This window comes from Nelumbo nucifera, chromosome 6 (genome assembly GCF_055504915.1).
Source record: "Nelumbo nucifera cultivar China Antique chromosome 6, China Antique-T2T, whole genome shotgun sequence".
NCBI classification, from domain to species: Eukaryota; Viridiplantae; Streptophyta; class Magnoliopsida; order Proteales; family Nelumbonaceae; genus Nelumbo; species Nelumbo nucifera.
Window position 1 is genome coordinate 18,193,212 of NC_142654.1, and position 13,781 is coordinate 18,206,992.

The 13,781-nt window shown below is 40.2% G+C and overlaps 1 protein-coding gene across 3 annotated transcripts in view; it reads right to left on the reverse strand.

The window, feature by feature from the left end:
- Nucleotides 1–1,011: 1,011 nt before the first annotated feature.
- The window catches only part of LOC104591149 (mitogen-activated protein kinase kinase kinase 5-like), a 47,082-nt gene continuing 34,312 nt past the window's right edge, over nt 1,012–13,781 (reverse strand). The window contains exons 9-11 of one of the 3 annotated variants that reach the window (XM_010249952.3): nt 2,054–2,263; nt 1,854–1,954; nt 1,012–1,684 (exon numbers count right to left, since the gene is read on the reverse strand). In XM_010249952.3, the coding sequence (XP_010248254.1) occupies nt 1,642–1,684; nt 1,854–1,954; nt 2,054–2,263 (354 nt within the window). In that variant the 3' untranslated portion in view covers nt 1,012–1,641. Of the gene's footprint in view, nt 1,726–1,853; nt 1,955–2,053; nt 2,264–13,781 lie in introns of all 3 variants that reach the window. The other 2 variants (XM_010249947.3, XM_010249939.3) reach the window with 2 other exon arrangements.

Genomic DNA, 13,781 nt, shown 5'->3' on the forward strand with positions numbered 1-13,781 from the left:
TGGTTCTGAGTTTATGATTTTGTTTCAATTAATAATCAATTTGGGACTGGTTTTACCTAAACCCGACCTGTTGACAGCCCTAGATATACAGTAAGTAGTGAATCTCAAGTCAATTTGGTATGCTTCCCACTTTATAACATCTTGCTTCAAAAAAAGAAAAAGAAAACTTTATGACATTAGCTCTCTTTGTATTGAGAGGTGAGGTGAGGCTGTTCCTTACCATTAGGTGTGAAACCATGGTAGAACTCAAGATTCAAAGATCAAAATATTGGGAGAAAGACGGTTCAACCCAGGGTCAGAATTTATAAGCACAGAGTACTGTTGGGGTAGATGCCAGCTCGGAATTGATGCCAATTCACGTGGGCGTTGGTGTATAGAGTGTGGGTTGTTGCCAATTTGAATGTTTATAGCTCTGCAGTGAAAATTAAAAATCTACATTGGGCCTATCCGTACTTCTCTGCAAAATATTTGAGCAACCACTATTTGCAAGCATTGACATTACATGATGCCATAATTAAGCCTTTTATTATTAAAGACATAAGATGTTTTTGCTGGAGCATAATTAAGCCTTTTATTATTTTGTTAGTTGTTATTTTTTTCAATAGTGATTTCATTTTTTTATTTTTAAATTTGAGTGTGTGGTGTAATTATACTTTGTTAACTTTTCCCAATATTTTATACATAATTTTTCATATTTTAGTATTTTCACAATATTTATATTTCTTCCCTATTTTTTTCATATTGCTAAACAAAATTCTTAAACTTACTCCAAAATCTCCCCCATCCACCAATGACAACATTCTAATACTGAAATTTCAAATATGCATGCCATATGTTTGGCTCATTTTGTTTCAGATTTGCATCTCTTAGTGTCAGATTTTGTGGTCCTTTTTTTTTCTTGAGAAACTTTAATAATTGGGTCGGAAAACATGTATGCAAGTGGGGAAATCAAAAGGCAATTATTTCGATTGCCCTTCCTCCTATACACGAACAAGAAGATACACTGCAAGCTTTTCCACAACTAGACAGACTATCATTAACATTCTAAATATCTACAACAAATTCAATTTGATACCATCATATCATACAAGAAAAGTGGTACAAATGTGAAAATCTTCTCCCCCATTTGTATAAAGACCTTTCAATTTATGCTTAAGATAAATGAACAGGGATGTACAACCTGCTCACCAATCCCATGGCATACTTGATTAAAGGCCAGAGATCGAAATATCAAAGTGTAAGGAGGCCTTGAAGCTTCAAGAGGTTTCAACAATGAGGGTATAGTGAAGAACTTTTATTTTATTTTATTTTATTTTTTTACATATGCTCCTCTTTGTTGTCGACGTCACGTGGGACCTAATGAACATTAAGTGCCAAATGCAAATATCACCATTCTATGCAGTTTCAATGCTGGCTCCTCTACACAATTGTCTTCTAGTCTCCCTGGCTCCACATGAGAAACAAACCACCCTATTTTCTGAATCTGATCAACCTGTTTCAGAAGTATTTGGCTTTCTTCCATGAGCTCTTGCAAAAGCATATCGATGATAGATGTCCCGGGCACTCTGGTCTGCACTGTGAAGGATGTTCGGAGAATGGCTGGAATTATGTATGCTTCTATTTGAGTGTGGAGGAGACAGACTAGGAATAAACTCCAGGGTGGACCGAGGAGAATGCCGAGAAGCTGCTGTGGAGTCGCAAGTTTCAGCATGAGATTTTTTATCACTGGAGCAAAACAATAGTCTTGCATGAAGCCGGATGTGGTGGTCATGCAAAGTAAAAGTACCAATTGGAAAATCGTGATTTGTGCTTGTGACCCGGGAGGGGAAAGGTGATCATCCACAATAACTTACCCATTAGATGGCCCTTTTCCTATTGTAGATTGTGTGCCAGGAGATGTTGGTACTGGGTCGGATTTGTATTTATTCAACTCTCTTGGACTATGTGCTTTATCCTGTAATAGTATATTTTTGTAAAATATTAGAGGATCACATAACCAGTCGCTTAGAAGTTTAGATGGGTAATAACAAATTGTTTCATGTCTGAGAGTTACCACTAATTTTGTTGTAGAGAATGCTTGCAGACAAGCTGGACATTCCAAATGGGTTGAGTTCCTTAAGAAAGGATGTTCTAACAACTTGCTTGCTGATGGCCTGTCAGCAGGATTTCTTTGAAAGCAGCGCCTGAGGAAATCCTTGCCCTCAGCTGATAATGTTTCCGGTATTGGTGGAGATTCTCTCAAAACCTTAAACATAGCTCCAGCCTGCAATGGCACAAGGTAAAATAACCAATTAAGAAATAGATATTTATGCATTACATTGGGAGTGAGGGGATACAAGGAACGAAACAGAAATGGGGTAGGGGGTTGGAATACTAACAAGAAGCACCAGGATGCATCAACCAACTTCGAAGCTGCTATGTACATGGTAGGAGTGTAGGACCAATGAATAGACACAAAGTTGGCCTGTCTTTTTAATGGGTCCCAACATTCTATAGCAATGCACCCTGGATTTCTTGTTAATATTCCTAAATAAAATTTAAGTAAAACAACAAAAGCAAAATATATGTTTCTAATCAGATCTAAGCCTTAACAAGGTAGTCCTACATTCAGACCAAAAGTCAAAGCCAATTGGTCCTAATGCATAGTCAGCATACTCATCATCATCATCATCATCCATGCCTTATCCCAACTATATATTTTTTTGATAGTAACATAAAGGAAAGATTTATTAAAAAACCACAAATTACATCAAGGTGTAGGGATTACGCCATCAGACATTACAAAAAGCTAATCCAGATTACATTCTTGGATCTCAAGAGCACTCCAAAAGGAGGACCCAAAATCTGATACAGAGGTTTGAGCAAAATCTCAAAGGATGAGCACCCAGCCAGAAATAGCCCTTCCAATAGACTCCACCACCTTCTCTAACTCTCATTGACTATCCTCAAATACTCTTTTGTTTCTTTCTCTCCAAATTCACCAACACACAGCAAAAGGAATAAAGCTCCACACAATTCTGGCTTTTTTGCTGCCCTTGTAGGAAGACCATTTGGAAAAGATTTTTGCCGGAGACTCAGGGAGGAACAGCTGCATGCCAAACAGATCTGAATAATAACTCCAGCAGTCTCAGCCATTGAGCACAAGAACAAATGAAGTACTGTTTCCTCACAAGGACCATATGTTCGGCTACATGAATCCTGTTTTGCCAATCAGTTCTATTTAAAGACATCCACTTTTTTTTAGAAGAGGTAAAGTATTGTATACGATTCAAAAGTATAAGGTCCTGTACAAAGAGAATATGTACAAGCATGACCAGAACTAGGAATCCCCAAAAAACGTCCACCCTCAAAAAAGAACCAGAACTATAAACATCTCTACATACATCAGAAAGAAGTAACCAGCTCCTAAGCTCTTCTATTATAAAATTAATAACCCCAGCCTCAGTCTTGGCTTTTTGCTCAAAAATCCTATTGTTTCTGTCCAGCCAGACAGCCCACAACACTGCAGATGGGATGGCAGACCACACTTGTTTCCCTTTTTAGACATACCAGGGACTCTCCATCCAGCTAGCACAGAAGAGACTGATTTTGGCTAGCACCAACTGGTCCAACTCAGATTAATGGCCCTAGGAAAATTCGGCCAAACTCCCGCCGAGAACTTGCAGTGGATAAACAGATGACTTGAAGACTCAGTTTGCTGATTGCACAAGGGGCAAAGCAAGTCCAGTAAGGTGAAGCCTCTTCTCATCAGCATCTGTTCGGTAAAGCTTTCTCCTTGGCATCAACACAAGTCAAAAACTTGACTTGGGAAGTTACTCTCCATATGGCCTTGAAAGGGAAGGGCTGTTGAACTTCACCCAAGAGACCCCAGTAGCAGGATCTGACTGAAAAGCTACCAGATTTTGCCCATTTCCAGCATCTAGAGTCCTCGGAATGCAACTCAGGGTGTTGATTCTGAAGCAAAGACAAGCTCAGCCACCTGATCCAACTCCCAAACATTGAAATTCTTTCTGAAAACTGGAGACCAAACTAAGCTGTCCCCTTCCTAAACGAGGAAATCAGCCACATAAATCTAAGGATCATCAGCCTCCGCAAACAGAGGAAAACTCTCTTTCAAAACAGTATTACCACACTAAGAATCCAGCCAAAACTTCAGTCTTCTTCCATTTCCAACTCTATAGGAAATGCCATCAATGAAATGAGGGTAAGCTCTAAAGTTCCTTTCCAAAAAACCCTATAGGCCATTCATGCTATCTTATGTTTTTTAACATGGTATCAGAGCTATTTTATGTATTTAACAGTATTGAACCTTGCTGAATACCCATAGTAATTGTAAAATCTGAAGTCTCTCCCACTGCAAAGCCTAATTGCAACCATATGGGCTGGCTACATGATTCCTGTATTCAACCCTATGATAGAAACAATACATGATTCCTGCTACACGATTCTTGTGTGTGTGTGTATAGTCTACCAAACCAAGGGTGATATAATGTATTATATATTATCTCTATTATATATATAAGTATCATATTATATAACACATAAATTTTATATGCACACACACACATACACACATATATATGCATTGAAGATTTCATATTTTTTGCTTTGAGATGCTTTGAGATTTGGAAACCACCATTACACAAGTACTACTACCAAGATCGCTTCAAGAAAAAACCGCCTGTTTCATTAGATGCCCTAAAATCTTAAAGAAACTTGATCTGGATCCAACTTCTTGTATAAACCTGCATATTCCATCACATTTTTGTGCTATTTTGACATAGTTACACTGCATTAGTTTTCTAAAATTTCCCATTTCTTATACCCAAGGTTCTTACCCTAATTTTCTATCCCAATCTATATTCTTCATAAATTTCACTAGGAATCACTTTGTTACTTTTTTCAACTAGACTTACTACTATCCCTTTGCAACCCCTTTTTCATCAATTCTCCTAACCTCTCCTACCCATGACTTCTTCAAGACAGGTCAATGAGTGCCTTATGCACCCTAAATCTCTTAGTGAAGTCAACAGTTGGTTGAAGTGATTAACACAAAGATATGATTCAAGTACTTTAGGAAGCCAATATTTAGTCAGGTCATTCTACAAATGCTTTGATGTGAGGAAAAAAGACAAATGCTTTAAAAAGAAACCCATCTCATGGTTCCTTCCCCCCCCCCACCCCGGTTCTCCCTTTGGCTTTAAACTGGGATTTTGGGTTTCGAAGATGGTTAAGGGATGAAGAATTTCCTTGTGTTTCAAAGCTCTTATTGCTTCTAGACTCAATGTGTTTGGACCAACCCGAATAAAAGGGTTTGGTCTCTAACCCTGGTTGGGTCCTTCACTTGTGCATCTTTCTTTAAATCCCTTTGCTCCAACCCCTCCTTTCAGGTCTTCCCCATTAAAGGGGTCTGGTCAAGGCCAATACCCCCTAAAATAGCAGTGTTCTGTTGGGAAGCCTATTATGGTAAGATCAATACTGTGGAAAACTTGCAAAAAAATAAATCTTGTATGTGTTTGTCCCCAAATTGGTGCTTTATGTGTAAAGTGAAGGGTGAGGACTGTAACCATTTTCTGATATCGTGCTCTTTTGCTGCCAATATTTGGAACTCGGTTGTTTCATTATTTGGGTGCAGGTGGAACTTGCCCTCCAAAGTAAAGCTATTGTTCACTCCGTCTGCCTTTGGGAGATTGACAAAAAGAGGGAAGCTAATGTGGAAATGTATCAGAGCCGCTACCTTGTGGACGTTATGGGAGGAGAGAAATGCTAGAATATTTCAAGAAAAGGAAAGAAGTCTCGCTGAAATCAAGGAGTGCTAATGACAAAGACAGCCTCGTGGCTGAAATCTTCACACTTGTTGGTAGATTACTCCTTTGATGACTAAAGGAGAAATTGAGCAGCAGTGGCTTCCACAATCTCCGCAAGGAACAAACCACAAGTTGAATGGAAACCCCCACCGAATGGAGTGGTAAAATTGAATTTTGATGGTAGCTGCCAAGGTAACCCAGGGCCATCTGGAATAGGAGGGATTCTGAGAGACAAAGACAGCAACATGTTGTCTTTATTTTCAGGACCAGTGCGTGTTGGTGATTCTGTAAGGGCCAAGATACTAGCAGCGGTACAAGGTATACAGCTGGCCAGTCAACTTGGAGTGAACAATTTGATAGTAGAAGGGGATTCCAAGGTAGTAGTGGGCTGGCTGACAAGTCCAGAAACAGCTTGTTGGGGCTACAGGGATTTGTTAAGGAAAGTTAAATGGCTGACAAGAAATATGACAGTCAGGATTCAGTGGGTCAGCAAATCAGCAAATGCAATGGCTGATTCACTGGCCAAGCAAGGGTGTTAAGGGGAGATCTGTTTTGGGCTACTTTGTAATTGTGTTTCAGGCTTGTGTATGTTTAGTGTTTATGGTTCAGTCCTCGGGGGAGGTAACACCTTGTGCCTCCTCCTAGGCTGACTGTACTTTCTTTATTTGAATTAATAGAAGTACTCTCATTTATCAAAAAAAAAAAAGAACATAGGGGCACTTTCTTCATAGTATTGTTGCCTATGATGTATAGAGCTTCTTTTTCTCTCTTCTGGAGTGTGCCATTGGCAGCCCCATTGAGGTGTTTATGGCATGGCCCATAGTGATTTTTCTTGCCTTTTTAAGTGTCTTCCAAAATTTTACAACTCTATAAATTAGAAGCTGAGAGCCCTTATTAACTTTCTTGAATTTCATTATTTTCTTACATTTTAATTAAAATGGAAATATTTATGAAATTGAAATTTATTTATTTTTTAAAGGGCAGTAAATTCATTAAAGATTATAATGAAGAAAATAGGACTGTGGAGGGAGAGGTCTTCTCAACAGCCTAGTACAATGAGGCAAAAGAAAGAGCAAAATACAAAGGCATTACAAAGTAAAGCTATCATCCCACAAAACACAGTCTTTGTAGTGTGTTATTTATTTGTTTGTTAATGGGCTTGTCTTTATGGGCCTGTTGCTTCTTTTTATAAGTTTATTTTAAGTTCTTTCTTAGCCGGCTGCCAACTTAAGGGCATACTTATAATTAACTTAGATAATGAAGATTAACAAAAGGATTAGAGAGGGGAGAGAGGAGATTATAGAACTTTTCTTCTTCCTCCTCTTCTTTTCTCCATCTTCTTCCTTTGTACTGCTGTCTTCTACCTTTCTTTTACTTTTCTCTCTAATTTTAATCAAGTTTATATCAGTTTTAGAGGACTGATTTACTTCTTGGTATCAAAGCAGGTTTCTCCCTTCTCGTTTTTTCTTTTTCTCTTTTCCCATACACCCTTCGATTAGGAGAGTGTATCGAGAGATAAGTTCCCTATAGTTCAGAGGATCTTTTGCCTAGTTGGTAGAGGGTTTGGAGAGTTAAAGTCTGGCCGAAAACTGCCAAGAAGTGATGCTGTATTTTTTCTGCCCAAAACCCTAGCCAATTAGAGAGTTTTGAAGTTACAGGTAAAGGAGAAGCTTTTGGTGTGGCGCTCAGTGCTTGGGAGGTGTATTTTGACTTCTAGAAGTGTGTGGTTTAGTCTTGAAATAGGTTGGGAAGCTTTGGTAGGAGCGGCTGCATCTTCTCTCTTTCTCCCCAACAGCCGAGTGCAGTGAAACCCTAGTTGTCAAGTATCCGGGTACTATTTTAACTTCAAGTAAGTTTATAAAGACTGAAAATCTAGTTTTTTTTTTATTTTTGTTTGATCAATGGAGCAATACAGAAGTGAGTCCAAGCAAATGTCGGTATCCGGGCTTGGCTCAGTAGATTCCGTTTTGATTGGAGTGACCACAATTAACTTGGATGGAACCAATTACCTAGCTTGGGCACAGTCTATACGGATTTATGTCTGTAGTAGAGGTAAATTAGGGTATCTCACAAGTAGTAAGGTAAAAACCGCAAAGACAGACCCTACATTTGAAAAATGGATGCAGGAGAACTATATAGTAATCGGATGGTTGGTCAACTCTATGCAGCCTCATATAAGTCAGAATTATCTTTGGATGTCTTCAGCCAAGGAGATTTGGGACAGTGTTACGAAAACCTATTCACAGAAGTTGAATGTGGCAAGAGTTTATAAGCTGAAGAGTGATGTGAAAAGTCTGAGACAGGGGGAGAAGAGTGTGGCAATCTACTACTCTATGTTGAAATCTCTATGGCAGGAAATTGATGTTATGGAGACAGTTGTACGGGAGAGTACAAAGGATGCAGAGACTTTTAGGAAATTGGTGGAACGAAACAAGGTGTTTGAGTTTCTTACTGGACTCAACCCTGAGTTCAACATTATTAGGCAGAATATTCTAGCCAAGGATGAGGTCACTCTTGCCCAGGCATATGCTATAGTAAGCAGTGAAGAGAGTAGGCGGTAGGTTCAGTTATAGAGTTCACCTACAGAACACTTTGCACAAGTTGGAATAAAGTCGAAGGGTCCGACTGAGAAGAAAGAGATTATATGTGAATATTGCAAGAAACCAAGGCATATTAAGGACACTTGCTGGAAGCTTCATCCAAATCTTCTACCGGACAGGTTTAGGAATAACAACAATTTTAAGAAGATTGGTCAGATAGAAAAGCCTAAGAATGCTAGTGTTGCCACAGTGCCCAAAGGAGGGAATAAGGAGAGTGAAGAAAAGTCATCCATGGAACAGTTGGCAGCAATGAAGGCAGAGTTTGAAAAGTATGGAAGGTTATTGAATCACTTGGAAACCACTATCTCGACATCCCACTCTTCAGGCAACACATCATCATCCGCATTTGCTCACTCAGGTATCCGTACTTCTGCAAATCATGCTTCTGTTTCAAGTAATCATAAAATCCCTTGGATCATTGATTCCGGTGCATCAGACCATATGACCAGCTTGTCTAACCTTTTTTGTTCATATCATCTCCTCTCTAGCAAAGAGAAAATATCTCTTGTTGATGGGTCTCTTGCTCCCATCTCTGACAAGGGGGATATCAAGACCTCTATTATGATTCGGCCTACCCTTGAGTTTTGTTAGTCTGATAACAGCCAAGAAGAGAGAAGAAGAAAGAAGAAAGAAAGAGAGAGAGAGTAAGGAGGAGAAAAGAAGAGAAGAAAAGTCTGGTTCGAATGAGAAGAAAAATTACCTCTTCCATTCGGCCAGACATGTTTTATACTACTAACATAATGGAAAAAACACATGTGCCCTTACTTAAGTGAGGGACACTAGTTCTAATATAATATTACAGATCAGCAACCTCAACATAAGTATAAAGACAGAAATACCCCTACATACTCGACACTAACACTCCCCCTCAAGCTGGTGAGTATATATCATATAATCCTGGCTTGTTACATATGTAGTCCACTCTTCCCCGACTCAACCCTTTAGTAAATAAGTCTGCCCACTGGTTCCCTGTGTTAACATATGCAATGTCTATCACTCCATTCAGCACCTTCTCTCTCACAAAGTGACAGTCAACCTCTATGTGTTTGGTTCTTTCATGAAACACCGGATTAGAAGAAATATGAGCTACAACCTGATTGTCATAGTAGAGCTTCATTGGAGTGTTAACATTGTATCCTATCTCCTGTAGAAGGTTCCTTAGCCACACTAATTCACAAGTAGTATGTGCCATAGCTCTATATTCTGTCTCTGCATTGCTTCTCACCACGACTGTCTGCTTCTTACTTTTCCATGTCACCAGATTACCCCCAAGAAAAGTGCAATAGCTTGTGGTAGACCTCCTATCAGACATAGAACCGGCCCAGTCAACATCAGTATATCCTTCTATTTCAAGTTTTCCACCACTTTTGTACATCAAACCACGACCAAGAGCCCCTTTTAAATACCTCACAATCCTTAGAACCGCATCCCAATGAGGAACCAGAGGTTTCTGCATGAACTGACTTACCACACTAACCGCAAATGAAATATCTGGCCGAGTAATGGTTAGGTAGTTCAGTTTACCTACAAGTCGTCGGTATCTACCAGGGTCTTCAAACACTTCACCCATATCACTACTCAGATTAGTATTTGTTTCCATAGGTGTTTCAACTAGTTTAGCACCTAACAAACTTGTTTCCTCCAGCAAATCAAGCACATATTTCCTTTGACACAAATTAATACAATGCTTAGACCTTGCTACTTCTATCCCCAAGAAATATTTCAATTTACCAAGGTCCTTTGTTTGAAAATGTTCCTATAGAAAAGTCTTCAACCTGTCAATGCCCATTTTATCATTCCCGGTAATAACAATATCATCTACATACACCACCAATAGGATTTTTCCTACCTAAGAGTCATAACTAAAGACTAAATGCCCGGTAATAACAATATCATCTACATACACCACCAATAGGATTTTTCCTGCCTGAGAGTCATAACTGAAGACTGAATGATCAACTTGCCACTGTTTCATACCAAACTTCTTTACCACCTCACAGAACCTACCAAACCATGCTCAAGGAGACTACTTAAGCCCATAATAGCCTTCTTTAGTCTGCATACCTTACCATCCTCCCCCTGAGCAACAAACCCTAGTGGTTGCTCCATATAGACCTCCTCGAGCAAATCACCATGCAAGAAAGTATTCTTGATATCAAGCTAATAGAGGGGTCAATCATACATAGCAGCAAGAGATATCACAACACGAACCGAACCTATCTTAGCAACTGGGGAGAAGGTCTATGTGTAGTCAATACCATAGGTTTGGGAGTACCCTTTTGCAACCAATCTAGCTTTCAGGCGCTCTACACTACCATCAGGTAAATACTTAACAGTATAAACCCACTTGCAACCGACAGCCTGCTTCCCAAGAGGAAGAGTGGTGAGGTCCCAAGTATGATTATGAGTTAGAGCTGAGAGTTCTTCTTCCATTGCACGGAACCACCCTGGAGAGGCAAGGGCTTCCTGGACATCCTTAGGGACAACAACTGAGGATAACAGAGATAAACTGGCAATGGGAAGCGGGAAGGTGAGTAAGTGAAACATAATTAGAAATAGGATGAAGGGTACAAGTGCGTTTACCTTTCCGCAAGGCAATGGGAAGATTAAGATCAAATACTGGGTTTGGGGGTGGTGTGGAGACAACTGCCGGATCTTCGACGTTGATGGAGCTGGAGGAGTAGAAGCCGGTACATGTGGGCAATGTGTATAGACTTGACGGATAGGTGGCCGTTCAACAGGTGGTGGCACTGGAGGCAAGGACTTGGTCACAGCTAGAACAAGGGGAACAGAATCCACAACTAGAAGTGGAAGAGGAGGTGATGAGGAGGAAGAAACATCACCGGACCCCAAGAAAAATGGAGTAGACTCAAAGAATGTAACATCAGCACACACAAAGGAATGTCGAGAACTAGGATGATAACACTTATACCTTTCCTCGATCCGGGAATTGCCAAGAAAGATGCACTTAATGGATCGTGCATCTAACTTGTCCTTACCAGGGCCCAGATTATGGACAAAGCAAACACACCCAAAAACCCGAGGAGAAAGAGGAAACGGAGACAAGGTGGGAAACAAGGTAGTGAATGAGAAATGACCATCAAGGATAGACGTGGGCATCCGATTAATCAAGCAAGAAGTAAGCACCACACCACTCCAAAAGGGTTTGGGAACATTCATGTGATGCATGAGGGATCGAGCTGTTTCCAAAAGATGACGATTCTCTCTCAGCCACCCCATTTTGTTGTGGGGTGTAGGTACATGAGGTCAGATGTATAATGCCATGTTGGTCCAAGTATTTTTGAAATGATAAAGAGAAATATTCACGGCCATTATCGGAACGAAAAATTTTAATGTGAACACCAAATTGGTTGCGAATCTCAACATAAAATTTTTGGAAGATGGTAAACAATTCACTCCTTTCTTTCATTAAATAGAGCCATGTCATCCTTGAATAATCATCAACAAAAATGACAAAATATTTATATCCATTGTATGACATCTCTTTATAAGGACCCCAAACATCTGAATGAACCAAAGAAAAGGACTCGACACACGGTTATCAACCCTAGGACTAAAGGGAACACGATGATGTTTCCCTAACTGACACGACTCACAATCTAAAACAGAAAGTTGACTCAACGAAGGAACCAAAGACTTCAAAACTTTCAGCGAAGGATGACCAAATCGACAGTGCCACTGGAGAGGAGAGAGAGATGACTGGAGAGTTATTGATGTTCTTCCACCACCGTCAAGATAATACAATCCACTAGCTTCATGCCCTCCACCAATCTTCGTCCCCGTCTTGAGATCCTGAAAAACACACGAAGAAGGGTAAAAAGTAATAGAGCAATTCAGTGACTTGGTCAACTTACTAACAGACATAAGGTTAAACGGAAATTTAGGGACATACAAAACTGAGAATTAAAGATAAGGGGGTCATGTTAACATTGACAACACCACAATCTGTTACCCTTGCTAATGGAGGATGTGGAACCATTTGCAAGGGTAACAGATTGTGATGCTGAGCAATGAGAGAGGGAAGAAAACACACCTGGAGTTCCAGTCATGTGATCGGAGGCTCCAGAGTCAATAATCTAGGGATTGGGTGTGGATACCAAACAAGCCATACCTGAGTGTGCGAGAGTAGCCGTGTTCTACTGATATGTGGATTAGACAAACCTCTCATACTCATCATGGGGAATACTCATCATCTCCTTCCTAGGAACATCTGTGGATGTAGGAGGCATCTGATCAGCCGAACGACTCTCCTATCTGAAACTGGTGTCACTAGTCATGGCATGATTGGCCCAAGTTGAGGGTGGACCATGCAAGTCATAGCAATAATTAATGGTATGTCCATCCATACCATAATGAGTACACCTCCTCGGACCCGAGCCACGTCCTCTGCCACGGGCTCCCCCTAAATCTCTACCTCCAGTACGACCACCACCACGGTTATATGTAGGTCCACCACCACCACTCCGGCCATATACCGGACCGCTGCTACCACTACAGCCAGACTGAGCTCCCCGAGCTCCACCTCTAACACCAAGGCCCCTTGATACTACAAAGGCTGATCTATTAGAAACATTAGAGTTCTCAATAGATCCAATGGAAATCCTCCGAAGTCGAGCAAACACCTCTTCTAAGGAAGGGAGAGCTGACCCTCCTAGGATCTAAGCCCGCACTGGTTCATACTTAGATTTCATCCCACCAAAAATTGAGTCACATCAAGTTGTTCTCTCTGTTGTTGCTAAATTTTGACATCAGAAGTGAGGGGGTGATAAACATTCAACTCATTACGAATGTTTTTCATACTAGTATAGTACTCCTCAAGACTCTGATTGCCCCGTTGCAGATTAAAATATTCCTGATGCAGCTGATATACTCCGGTTGTATTGTCTTGATCAGAATACAACTTCTTAGCATGGTCCCACACATCTTTGGCAGTGTCAAGAAACATGAAATTTGCACTAATCTTGGGTTCCATACTATTCCATAACCACGTGATAATCTGTGCATCCTCTTGTTCCTAGTCATCATACTCATGAGAATCAATGGAGGGTTTCTCCTCCCTTATGTGTTTCACCCTCTTCTTTGCCTTCAGATAAACTTCTACAGATTTAGTCCAAGGTACATAATTCTCTCCATTCAGTTTAATGGATGTCATTTGAACATTCAGGTAGTCAATAGGTATCATCACATTATATTTGCTATCACTGCTATCTTCCATTGTTGAATTCTGTTATTACTGAATTCGGCACACTGCACACTACTTGATCACACTGATCACACTAGTTTCAACACTTGTTATTGCTGAAGATTGCATTCTTTATACCACAAACCCTACCCTACGACTACCTGAAATCTC